The following is a 14,033-nucleotide window of genomic DNA, read 5'->3' as shown; positions in this document are numbered from 1 at the left end:
TAAAAAAAAAAAAAAAATTAAAAAAAATTGGAGAAAGCAATGAATGAATTTATAAATTCAAAATCTTGCTTCCACATCTGATGTACATCTATAAAATATTTAAAACTTTGGAATAGGAATATCGGATAGATTTAAATCTGAGACTCCACAGGCACACCTACAAACAGTTGTTTCTACCAAACTTTTATATAACTTAACATCCTGGACTTGATTCACAAAACTGAGCATGTGTTTTATCTTTATAGCACATTTGAAGCAGTAAATACTGATCTATAGATGCAGTTTAACTCTCCGTACACATAAAAATGTTTTATCTTTGTGACAAATATTCTATCCTTGTCTGGAAAAAAAAATAAAATAAAAATCAGTGTCCGTAATTTAAACTACCACTCTTCTAGACAGAGCAGTGAACTGCATTGATGCAGAATGACAAGGGGGAAGAGTCAGCCACCAGTCTTCATTAAAGGACAAAAGCAACAGAACAGTTTCTGGGTGATTTAAGGTCAGCTTAAGCAGTCCTTAGTAATCTGCACATTTGGATTTGGCAGTATTTGTGAATGTGTCGGTAGATTCATTTTAACCCCTAGCACTGTGTCCAGTGAAATACATCAATGTCCCCTATTCAGCAGGCAGCTGCTATCTGACAGTCTTTTAGGTAGAGTCAACAAAAACACTGCAAACTGAGCATGTCCCAGAAAAGACCTCATCTTTCACCTCTACAGACTTCTTATTTACTTTCTAAGCCACAAAGAATACCTAAAGATCAGATTTTTTACAGCAGAGAAAGAATACATACCAGTGAATACATCTGTACAACATGCTACGTGACAAGCACCATTACATCTTTAACCAAAGACACAGTCCTATCTGATTATTACATCTTCATCCCAAATCTAAGACTTTCAATTTATAGCCACAGCTTAACATTCAAAAACTAGAGGTAATAGAGTAGGCAACTACACATGATGAAATATCAGGCTTAACTAACAGACTTTAACTCAATTTCAGAAGTGGAATTTCTTTTTTTTTTTCTTTTTAAATTCTGAGAAAAATCAAAGTAAAGATGAGAAACACATAGGAATTTTGCTGGCTAAAATCTAGAATCCAATTTTACTTCAGCTGTGAGTTTTTAAACTTTCCTAAAAGTAACCAAAGATCTCAGAAGAGGAAAAAAAACAAAAAACAAACAAAAAAACAGTGGTCTTTGCAAAACAAACTACAAACATATAATATGCTTCGACCAAAATCCTCCACTACCTTAGCAGCAAATGTTCAGATAGGGGATTTGTCAACATTCAACCACATTACAACTTCCATGTCTTTCTATAGCGAACTATAAGCAGTAGGTGATTGCAAGACGTGAGTAATCAGAACCACAAATCCTTTGATCCGTTTGGAGAATATATGGAGCAAAGAGCTCAAATCCAGTTGACTAAGTCTTGGGCCCCTACTTTTTTCCTTTTTTTCTGCTGCTCCTGATCATCTGATGACACTGTGCCATGCCTCTAGGGCACGCATTAATTCTGCCTCCAAATTGTGGAAATCAAGCTTTTCATCCCTCCATAATTCCATTCCATTGACATTGCCTCCAGTCAGAAGCCTCCATTCAGCGCTAACCAACCTGGTCCTCCACCCATTTCATGACCACTGACATATTTAGCAGCAGGGCGCTGTATCATGTTTTGCTGCTCTGTACTGCAGGTAGTGGTGGGCAGAGCATGGTTTCATATTCAGACCCAAAATACTAGGTTGCAGTTTATGAGCTCACCTGACTGGATTGCTAATGACTTGCTGCCTCTCCCTTCAGCTTTGCTGAACTCACTCACACTTTACCAAATCAGCCAAACCATTAGCCAGGTGGGAATATTTTTTCCCTCTCCCTTCACTGAAGACATGAGGGGGGAAAAAAAAAAAAAAAAAAAAAAAAAAAAAGTGTATTGCTCATTTCTATGCTCTATGGCATATTGGTTTAAAGTTTACAGTCCTTTAAAGTTACAAAATTCAAGCTGTATTTCAAGACGAGATTCCCTGACCAAGAGCATTATCCTTCAGATTACAATCAATATCATGTAATAATGGATCAAAGCTGAATATACGAAACCAACATGTACTCAACTGGACAACCATTTCAACAGCACAGCTACTGTGACAGATGGTTTTTAGTGACAACATCACTGTTTTTGGTGACAATATTCCACATTTTCCTTATGTATAACTTCAAATCACAACTTGTAGAGAAAAAAATATATATATCTCTATATCCAACACCATCAGGAACATTTCTGATGAACAACTGTGAGAAGCAGAATAACTACAGGTTCTACCTTACCCTAAACACAGAGTGGATAACTGCTCAAAGCCCCTTATAGTTCTACTAATGGGCGTTAGAGATGCACCACAGGAGGAATACATGAAAAAAATTTTCTTCACATATGCAGAATTCACTGGATTCAAAATGCATTTTCTGAGCACGTACATATGGATGAAGAGGATGGGGGAAGGCTCAAATTGTGGTTCATGCTGTTGTTCCAGGTAACTTAGGTTGAAGTTTCACTGGCTTCACTAACAAAACTGAACGTACTAATTGGACATAGCCTGTAATTTCTCTTTTTTAAATGAATCACAAATCGCATCACTCTATGAAACTTTGAAAGTTTTGCAAACAGAGAAGATAAAAGCAATGAAAAGAGATCATCTCTTTCATTTTATACTCATGCATGCCCAGATATATATACACAGAGAAATGGCAGGAGTTAGAAAACTGTGAGATTTCATCACGTACTTCATAGAATCATAGAATTTATCAGGTTGGAAAAGACCTTAAAGATCATCAAGTCTAACCACAACCTAGCCGTACTACCCTAACAGCCCTCTGCTAAATGATGTCCCTGAGCACCACATCCAAACCATTTTTAAACACCATCCAGAGATGGTGACTCAACCACCTCCCTGGGGAGCCTATTCCAGTGCTTAACAACCCTTCCTGTAAAGAAGTGTTTCCTGATATCACAGAATCACAGAATTGCCAGGGTTGGAAGGGACCTCAAGGATCATGAATCTCCAATCCCCTTGCCACAGTCAGGGCCACCAACCTCCACATTTAATACTAGACCAGGCTGCCCAGGGCCCCATCCAACCTGGCTTTGAACACCTCTAGGGACAGGGCATCCACAACCTCTCCAGGCAGCCTGTTCCAGCACCTCACCACTCTCTCTGTAAAGAATTTCCCCAACCTAAACTTACCCTGGTGCAGCTTGCAGCCAATTCTCCTCGTCCTGTCACCTGTCACCAGTGAGAAGAGACCAGCCCCACTCCTGCTGTAAGCACCTTTCAGATACTGAAAGAGAGCAATAAGATCTCCCCTCAGCCTCCTTTTCCCCAGACTGACAGCTCCAGTTCCTTCAGTCGCTCCTTGTAGGGCATATTCTCCAAGCAATACTGGATTATAGTATATTATAACCAAGCATTATTTTGCATTCACATTATCTCTAGGTGTGAGAATCTGGGGTCATAAGGAAAATTTTAATGGAAGAAATTAATTTGAGAAGTTATTCTCAAAAACACAAAGCTTCATCTGATTTAACCAAAGACTACAAATTAATCAAAGGCAATAAGCTCAAGAAATCCTGGATTAAAACTGACCCTCTACAGCACGCAGCCTTTTCCAGTAAATAGACAGGATTGGTTTTTTAAGCTATTGAAAGTCTGTAAGTATTTTCTTATTCCTAAAAATAAGCAGTCATTTCAACACTCATTTCTCATCTCTTTCTTCAGAGCTGCATACTACTATGGATGCATGCTTCCACCAACTTGAAAAATAATATTATCCTTCATATCTGTATGCAATGCCATGATTCATTGTGTTGACATGGCCTTTCAGCTGAAACACTTGCCTTTTTTTCTGCTGATTCCGAAAATGGCATTGATGGTCTGGAAAATCTAACAATCATCTTCAGCACTCACACATAGATACAACTCACTCCTTCATGGAGAAATTGCTCAAAGATATCAACTGACCATTACATTAAAACAAATTAAAAAAAAAAAAAAAAAGCCCCATTTTACTTAAGTGTACTGATCCTAGAAACAGGCCTATCTACATCATCCAGGAAAAATTAGAGACTGTAGAGGCTGCTGTAAAGAAATAAAGTTTCCAGTACAATGTATGTTCCCTTCCACACATCACATCACTCCAGCCCTTCAGTGATGATTTCATATCCTGCCCCAAAGTGACACAGAGACACAGCAAGCAGCAGTATTGTCCTTTAGGTCTGTAATGAAAAGCATTTATCACAGACTGTGCTACAGATTATTTGAAAATAAATTTATTTTGTGTTTAACCCACTTCCAGCTTCGGAACTATTAAAAACAGACTCAGCTGCACATGTAATTCTTGTACTCCATAGCTAGCAGGAGAGGATAAACATTTGCTGGCGTTCAAGTTCCTCCTTTATCTCAAAGGTAAAATCATGGTAATATAACAGGTCAAAGTTCTCAATTCCCTTCTTCCCCACCATAATTTCTAAAGCTATATTATTACTCTCCACTTCCGTCCCCCCTACCCATTTCTAAAACATTACTCAATACTGTAACTATCATCCCTAACAGTCTTAATGATGAAAGGAAACATCTTACAACCTTTTTTTTTCCTTTTAAAATGTAAACTTTTTCCTTCAATACAGACAAAATTGCAAAAACATCCAAACCACTAATTGAAAATCTCATCACTAAAAGCTCAAATAAACCATTCACATGTGCAGTGATGCTTACTGAGACCTGCTGCACAATGGTTGATGCTGTCTACTGTACATTGTCTCGTTGTTTGCAGCAGAGACAGCAAGTCACAATCAAATCAGCATTACACACATCCCCTGAGCCAGCAGCGCTGCAGGAGGAGAGGATGAGTAGAATAGACAGGCTGGCTTCAAAGGCCTGAAATGCTTACAGTCCTTTCCTGCTGCTGGCTTTCATTCTCAGAGCTGTTAGCTATTCCGTCTGTTGTTTACACTAAATATTCATTAGTGAGACAAGACAAGTTTGTTTTGCCTTAACATGCCAAAAAAGAGGAAAAACATCCAGAAACGGATAAGAGATGGAATTAGTGCTAGTCACAGGCAACTACTATGCTGAATTCCAACACTGGTAAGACAGAAGAAACGGGCAGGAAAGATTTAGAAAGAAAATTTAAAGAAATGCCTTTGCCCATAGAAAGGACTTCTGTACCTGCAGCTTTCATCCTTCTCCCTTCCTTCCCATCTGAAGCCTTTTGCTCTGCAGGGTTAAGGACTTACATACCATAGCTTACAGTAAGCTTTAAGCCGACTCTACTGTCTAAGCATCAATGACAGCATGCACTGGGACAGATGTTAACTATAGGGTCACTGCCTCCTGATGCATCCAACCTTCCTGCTGCCACCTGACAGCCCCTCAGCCACTTCCCACCATTTGCTGGACAACACTTCCTCACACTACAGAGGGCCCTTCATTCGTCTTGTCAGGATGCAGTACCCAAATCCCAGCCCTTAACTGAAGAGGAAAACTTAAAACTAACAACATTTTTTAGTAAATTCTGGAACAGACCACACAGGGAGGTGGTGGAATCAGTGTCCCTGGAAGTGTTCAAGTACAGGTGCCTTTCACCCAAAGAGAGGTGTTAGGCCTAGAAAACTTTACTGGTGCAATGCCCCAGCTGTGCAGCCAAACACCTGACAACACGAGCCCTCTCATCACATTCTCAAAAAAAAAATTAAAAACAAAAAAAGTATATATACCTATATATGTATACATATATCCTAAATTAGTTACCAGACTGCTGTGATTTTTACCACCAACAGCTGAAGTCCAGCAAAGTTACACAGCCATACAAACGCACTGAGCTTGACCAGGGCACTCCCTGGCCGAGCAGATCGACAGCCCCCGAACCTCACCTCCAACATCGGCGTGAAGGGGAAGCAACAGATGATTTGCGTTCTTTTGTGCCATGGAATATTTGCGTGAAAATCGCGAAGCATCTGAATATCATGACACATCTAAAATTTAAAGATTGTTTCGTACAAGACGCACTCCAGCAGGAACTGAAGTCGGCTCAGGGAGCCGGGCTAGCTTAATGTGTAACAGACTCTCCTGACCCGACTGCCCTAACCCAACCAGCTCGCACCAGTGCGCGGTAACCAGCGTCCGAGCGGTCGCGGAGCGTCGAGCCGCAGCCGGGTGACTCCTAAAGGCACGGCAGCGGCTGGCGTCACGTCCTCACCGGGAGCCGTGGCAGCTCCTGGAGAGCCGACCAGCGGTATGGGGCGCCCCGCCGCTCCAAACCTTCTGCCCGTACCGCCCCGGGACCGGGAACTCTCCGGTACCTCTCCCTGCCGGCCGGCAAGATTCTCTGCTCCTGCACGCAGCTGTGCAACGAGAAGGGAGCGCTAACTGCGCTCGTGCCGCCTGCACGAGCTGCAGCCTCTACCTCGGGCGTGGTGGCGGAGCGGACAAACAACGGGCAGCGTCCCCGGCCCCCGACCTCCCCGTCCCGTGCAGCCTCCCTCTCCTCCCTTTTCCTCCCTATCCGGGGACACTCACGCAGGCAAAGCTGGGTGACATAGGCGTAGTAGGACCAGCAGAGGATGCTGGAGATGAAGAGCACGGGCACCCAGTAGAGCAGCCGCTGGCAACGCCGCCGCACGCCGCCCCAGCCGCCCGCAGCCCCGGCTGCAGGCGCGGAGGGCGCCGCCGCCGCCATCTTCCCGCACCGCATCCCGACCGCGCACTCCGCGACCCGCGGCCCGGCCGCACATCCCCGCCCCGCCGGGTCCCTCCTTCCGCGCTCCTCCCCCTCATGGGGCGGCCCTGCCCGCCCATCGCCGTCTCCACCGGGACGGGCTGGGGGCTCAGCGTTGGGTGCTGCAAAGCTTGGGGGGACGGTGGATCCCGTGGTTCTTTATGGTGCATCCACCATCTTTTTGCACCCAGGACTGGTGATATTTAATCTCCCTTGAAAGCGTTTTAAAAACACTTGGACAAACGTTGCCCGGTTTGCAGGCAGTGTTTCACAGTTAGCGAAAAACCTCAGCTGATCAGTAATGACTAGCAAGCGTTGCTGCAGGCGTTGCGAGGCTGCTGGAGCTCCGGCACCGCGCGGTGCTGGCACGGGATGCTTGGCGGAACGCAGCTGCTGACTCACCCTTCCCAAAGTTACGGGCATCGTCATCAATCAGCCCTGAGGTGTCCCAGGAAATCCAGACTGCCTTACGGGATGCACAGCCGAATCCTGGCTGGGTGTCAGAAATGGCGGGAAGGGCCCTGTCCCTGCATGCTGCTGGAAGCTCCCGAGTGCTGGCAGTGCAGTGAGTGTGGGGAGCAGTGGCCATAGGACGCGTTCACACTTGGAAAAAGACTCCATAATGTCCCACGCGTGAGACCATTTCTGCAGCAAAGTAATGGCAGTGCAGCTGCTGCTGACTAAAAACAAGATGCGAGACAGGAAAAAAAACCCCAACAAAATAAAATATGACATAGATGTGCCACCAGGTTACAAAATATCAGGATGAGTTGTTAGCATGTTTATTACATTCACAGAAAAAGGAGTTGGCCATATAGCTGCAGCGTTTTTAATGCAATGCAAAACCACATGCCTTTGTCATTACACGATTAGGCAAGGGAATTTCAGCTAGCCTTGGTGAACCGGGTAAATGAGCAATGCAGAATTACACACTGAGGGGAAAGTGTAAAGCTATAAAATATGCCATGGCAGGAGATTACCTTCACCAATTAAAAAAAATAAAGACTGGTGAATGGCTCAGTGGAACCATCTCATCAATGTACAGTTGCTATATCATACAATCATAGAATCATAGAATTTATCAGGTTGGAAAAGACCTTAAAGATCATCGAGTCCAACCATAACCTAACCATACTACCCTAACTCTAACAACCCTCTGCTAAATGATGTCCCTGAGCACCACAACCAAACGATTTTTAAACACATCCAGGGATGGCAGCTCAACCGTCTCCCTGGGGAGCCAATTCCAGTGCTTAACAACCCTTTCTGTAAATAAGTTTTTCCTGATATCCAACCTAAACTTACCCTGGTGCAGCTTAAGGCCATTTCTCCTCATTCTGTCACCTGTCACCAGTGAGAAGAGACCAGCCTTGCTCTCACTGTAAGCACCTTTCAGATATTGGAATAGAGCAATAAGATCTCCCCGCAGCCTCCTTTTCCCCAGACTGGGCAGCCCCAGATCTTTCAGTCTCTTCTCATAGGAATATTCTCTAAGCCCTTCACAAGCCTTGTTGCCCTTCTTTGGACCTGCTCCTCAGTGTCCTTTCTGTACTGAGGTGCCCAAAAATGAACACAGTACTTGAGATGAGGCTTCACCAATGCCAAGTTCAGGGGCAGGATGACTTCCCTAGTCCTGCTCACCACATCATTCCTGATCCAAGTCAGGATGCCATTGGCCTTCTTGGCCACCTGTACACACTGCTGGCTCATATTCAGCTGACTGTCCATCAGTACACCAACGTCACTTTCCATCAGGCAGCTTTCCAGCCACTCTTCCCCAAGCCTTTGGGGTTGCCTGGAGTTGTTGTGACCAAAATGCAGGACCTGACACTTCGCCCTATTGAAACTCATACAGTTTACCTTGGCTCATTGATCCAGTCTATCCAGAACCCTCTGTAGTGCCCTTCTCCCCTCAGGCAGTTCAATACTCCCCCTCCCAACTTTGTATCATCTGCAAACTTACTGAGTGTGCACTCAATCCCCTCATCAAGATCGTTAATAAAGATGTTAAATAGAAGCAGCCCCAGTACTGAGCCCTGGGGGACACTGCTTGTGACCAGCCATCAACTGGATTTAACTCCACTGAATTAGAATTCTCTCATACATCGTTTTAAAATGCTGCGTATGATACAGGACATACCACAACACATGGAAGGGAAACATGCTAAGCAGTGAAGAATTTATAACCAAGTAATTAATTATTTGAAGACCTCAAATTGGATTGTAGAACTTCTGGTCAGAGGGTCTTCATTGCCCCTCTATGGAAGTGGGCATCTGTAGTCCGGCTTTCTGAATTTTTCATGGGTGGTACCATTCTCCTCTCACTGCGCAGATTCCACAATAATTGAGATTTTTTTTCTTTATTTAGTATACTAATAGGTGTTAATTCTTCTTAATATGGCATACTCTTTACTAGAGCTCCAAAATCATGTTCATTGTGGTTCAAAATTAGTCTGTTTAGTGAAACAAACAGGCCAACTTCACTTCAGTTTGGTCAGGACCAGATAACCCTGCCTTGGCTAATGCTCATTACCTTGCAGCATCTTTTGGTCAGAGTGCGGTAGAGGGTTCTTCCCTTCTGCCCTCACCCTGTGCCTGTCCCTCTAAATCCATGCCCATTGGTTCTACAGCTATACCACTCTCTGGAGAAACCTTCCCTCCTCCTCATCCCTCTTCGTGCTGTGGTGAAGCCATCAAAGAAGTCATTTAGCAACAGAAAACCTCAAGAGAGCATATTAAGAGGATTTATTGCATTATGGTGAAAGTAAATTGTGGGATAACCTAAATGGTTAGGTCTACATAGGTAGGTTTCCTGACTGACAGCCTCTCCACAATTGCTTGGGCTATGGTGTACTGTTGCTCTCACAAATATAGACAGAAAACAAAGGCAATTGACTTTCTTGTCATGTCAGGAACTAGACAGTGAGTAGCTGGGTTTGAAGAGGAGGCCTCAATGAGTTTAGCTTACCTTCTTTTCCTTAGCATCTCACTTGGCAAGGTCCTTATCAGATGGTGATAATGAAACAGGCATTCTCATCTTCCACTGGCTCTGACAGGGAGCTTCCTGCTTTGGGTATAGAAGCAGAGGGTGCTAATAGCACCTCTTTCCATAGGAAACCATCTTCTTGTCTTCTGTAAAGGTCTAGTTTAAAAATATTCCTGAGCAAGTTGAAAGCACCACCTTGAGATAAAAGTCACACCACGGTTGTCATTGCTGATGAGTTCTTTTACATTACCGTCAGATCGTGCTGCATTTCTACAATGCCTGTTGTGTATGGGTAGCTGTAAAGAGCATTCTGGTGCACTTAAGAAGTGAGAAACTGAACTAGGAATTCTGATCTTAGCAAGTCATCCAGCTAGAGCAAACAGTAGGATAGGGTCTGTACACACCTAGTGAAATTATGCTGGCATCTTGAAAGTATTTTAACATGTATTAAACAGTTCCTGATAATCAATCTTGTGAAGTAATAGAGCAAAATTGAAAGTAATATCAGGGAGGGAGAACGTTTCATGTGGTGGAGAGAAATGATCTGTAATTGATAATTTGGCATAAAGAGTCCCTTAAGAGCTCTGTTTTGTAACAGTTTGGAAGGTCATAAAATTTTAAACCAATAAGAATAAAAAAGTAAAATGAGCCATAAAAGAAAATAACCAGAACAATGATTATGTAAATGGACAGTGTTCTCCTTAATGTATATGTGGTTTAAATATCCGAATACTGCAGTGAGAGAGCATTTGTCACGCTTAGGTTGGGAATTGCTTCAGCATCCATTCAGTTTCCTGAGGATTTAATATCCAGAGATGGCCATAGATGTTCAAATTTATAGCCCATTCATGAGTTATGACGAGTAGCTGGAAGCACAACATGTGTAACAGCTATAAAATCCCACTGAACTCTTAAGACTACCGTTACAAAAACTGAGTGCGGAAAAACAAGACTTCATATTGTGAGCTCATTTTGAATTGTCACAGATTTACTGAATGCTAGAACTGTCTGCAAGCCACGAAGCATGATTCTTCCTACAATCTCATAATAACTTTTTGATTGTTTTAAGCACGCTATTTTAGAAATATAACCTTTCATTTGGTCAGTTAAAAACTCCCAAACAAGGTATATGCAGAATGTTGTTAGTGCTGAATAAACACACTAACATGCTTTTAAATGAAGAAGTGCTTTTTTTTTTTTTTCTTCCAGCGAATCAAACCAGGAATTTATGGTTTACTGACTATTAACATCTTGTCTATGTAAGCAAGCTGATATGATGGAGTAGTTTCTCAGTCACCAGATGTCCCACATGTTTAGTGAAGCAAAAAAAGGAGGAAGGAGAATAGGACAGGAGGGTAACTTTGCCTTCATACCAGTGCAATGCACAGGCAGGCAGGTAGAAGCAGGAATCCATGTTGACACAGGCGCACAAACATTGCTAATTAGTAGCTTTGCAGGGATGTTCTTTGACATTCATGGTAGAGAACGTGCTGGTAGCTCCTCTCCAGAGAGCCTATGAGTGGTCGCACACTTACCACACATGGAAAAAGAAATCTTTTGGTAGTGTCTCCTTCATGAGAGACCTCCTTCATGAGAGACATCCTCAGCAAATGTATGTTGCATCCCAGCTGGAGTCAAGTACCATCTGTCTATAGTTCATGGCTCCCAGCCACTTGGGAAACGAGCCACTTGGTAGCCCCTCCTGTCTTAAACATTCTAGCCATGAGATGGAATCTCATTGAAGTGCTGGCCCAAATATATTCACTCTTGCTCTCCACTCACCCTAGCTAGGTACTTAATTTGCAGCTGTTTGGATACCCAAACCTGACTGCCGTTGTAAGCTTTTCATTTATTCATTTTTCATACTCTCCACAAGAGAGGCTCACTTAGCTTTTTTTCAGGTAATGAAATCCTTCCTAGTGATTTCCTGAATGCCGTTCCTGGACTGGTACAATACTGTATTTGCAGAGTCTGTCGTAAGGGGTGTTGTCCAAAGCTGCATTTAGGCTTATTATTTACCTAATCTTCTGTCACTTTCTGGCAGTAATTTTTTAATTGTGTTGGTTTTCCCCCAAACCTATTCGTTTTGAAGTTTTCATTGTCTACTATTTTGCCTTTTTGCCACTTACGGTGGGAAAACAGGAAAAAGTTATACCATTTCTAACCTACCAATGGGATTATGCACAGTGCAAAAGCCTTGCAGAAATTGAGCCCTGCGGAGTGCTATACCCCTGAAGATCTCTTTGTAAGACAGCTTATCTCAGTGACACCATGTGTTGTGGGCACTGTTGGTTTCTGCCCTTTGGTGTCTAAGTAAAGAACTATCAGTTTGACAACCAAGGATGTGCATGATACAGATGCTTTTATTATTAAAACAGGGTTCTCCTGCAGGCGATTGAAACCTGTTTATACACAGGTAATGCCTTGCCAAGGCTGAGAAGCTCCATGCCTTGTTCACACATCTGTTTGAGCATTGTCCAGGAATTAGATGCCTGCCCACATTCCTGCTGTCTATTGTCAGAGAGCCACAGAATACGCATCTGTGCGAAGCACTGTATTTTTTTTCTTTCCCCTTCCCAAGAGGCTGTGGGCCAGGTTTTGGCAATTCGTTCACTATCCTGATGAAATTATATAGAAAATGACAGAATTGGAGAACATAAAGGCTTCAGTAGCTTCTCAGGACATTTGCCACAAACAGGGACTCCTGGATTCCTGTTCTTGCTCCTTGTGCCATGCTTTGTTGTGTGATTTCAAGTGCAGGAGTACTCTATTCATAAGCTATGCTGCCTCTGGCAAGAAGCATACTTTGCTAGCAACTATCACAGCAGCACAAGTCTCTGAATCCAGACTACCATCATTTTGTTCTTCATTTCTGCTCCTGGCAAATACATTGGACCCATGGCAGCCCACATGCAGTTCCATTTTTGCTGTCAGCAGCCTCTAGTGAACCCCTACACTCAGGGCTGCCTGGTTAACTAGTTTAGCTAGTGTGCTGGTTTGAAACAGTTTGCAGTATTTCTGGATCTCATGCAATTCTCTATACACACTTGTTAGAAAGTCTAGTGACTAATTTAAGGCTCAGTATCTCGTGGCAGATACTGAGATACTGATACCATACCTGAAAGGTTGGTTTTATTGTTTTTCTTCTTTTACAGCACTGCAGTCAGCAATATACCCTTTTGAATCAAGGTTGTAGCTTCTAAATCAGAGTTAGAGTGAGGCGGCTTCATTCTTTCAAAACAGAAATTACACCTCAGGCAAATCACCTTACACTGCTTAACAGTAAACCCAGTTATTAAAAAAGCATGGCTTATAGCTGTAACTGTTTAAAATGAAGGAGGATTATAAATCTGTAAATGAAAAATTTGCAACGGATGTTATGAAGCAGGAGCTGGAACTGTTCCTGTGCAAGGATGTTCATTTCATTTATTTTTCAAATTAAAGTGGACATGTAAGTACATGACTCAGCTTTGTGTGCTTCAGAAGCAAAACAAAACAAAAAACACAAAACCCCAAACTCCTGACCAGGAGTAATAGCTTATTTGCTTAGATTTAATAGAAACATTTTACTAAAACTCAAATATGTGTAATATGCTGCTATTTCTATGCATGCTTACATATATATAAGAGGTATTTTAAATTACAATTTTTAAGTGAGTACTATTATTTTCTATGCAGCTTTTCTAGTTAACAATAATGTTCACCTGTGGGAGGCATTTGTAAGTCAAGGTAGTGGTAAAGAATTAACATTACCCACTCAAGATTAACATACACTCCATGTATTTAATTATATTTCCGTGCATAAGAAGAACTTGATCTATGCAAGGGCACCACCTGCTGACAGCTTCAAGCTGCCAAACAAAAGCTTTCATGGACTTTCAAATATTGGGAAAATACTGTACGTTCAGACATCACATACATTAGAAAGCATATTAGCTTTGTCTCAATTTTAAGGGGAGTTCAGACATGGTATTGCTATAGTTTTGCTTTAGGTTCATTTTTTGCGTAGTCAGATTTTGGTCTGATGTTTCTTCTTCTACAAGTATTAGTTTGAAAGGGTTACTGACAAAAAAACTCCAGACATGTCCCCTGAACATGACAGATCATTCATTTGAGACTGTTATGTAAACAAAGTGAGAAAAAAAAAAAAAAGAAACATTCCTCTATCACTTTTAGGTGGAAAATAGGAAACCAAATAAGTATAGGAAAGCAGGCCCTATGACCAACAACATGCGATTTTAATAATATACACTGCAATGCAAATTAGCTCCAAGT

General features: G+C 42.4%; 1 protein-coding gene across 4 annotated transcripts in view; it reads right to left on the bottom strand.

Annotated features, from left to right (window-relative positions):
- Positions 1–6,763, bottom strand: part of ZDHHC2 (zinc finger DHHC-type palmitoyltransferase 2) — a 34,188-nt gene extending 27,425 nt beyond the window's left edge. For 3 of the 4 annotated variants that reach the window (XR_008206517.1, XR_008206516.1, XM_052682089.1), the window contains exon 1: positions 6,574–6,763. Coding sequence is in view for 1 of the 4 variants with exons in the window: in XM_052682089.1 (XP_052538049.1) it covers positions 6,574–6,748 (175 nt within the window). In the remaining 3 variants the exon portion in view is untranslated. The remainder of the gene's footprint in view (positions 1–6,573) is intronic. The other variant, XR_008206518.1, reaches the window with a different exon arrangement.
- Between the last annotated feature and the right edge of the window lie 7,270 nt (positions 6,764–14,033).

This window comes from Tympanuchus pallidicinctus, unplaced genomic scaffold (genome assembly GCF_026119805.1).
Source record: "Tympanuchus pallidicinctus isolate F22 unplaced genomic scaffold, pur_lepc_1.0 scaffold2, whole genome shotgun sequence".
In the NCBI taxonomy this organism is placed as follows: domain Eukaryota; kingdom Metazoa; phylum Chordata; class Aves; order Galliformes; family Phasianidae; genus Tympanuchus; species Tympanuchus pallidicinctus.
This window is presented reverse-complemented; position numbering and strand designations above follow the sequence as displayed.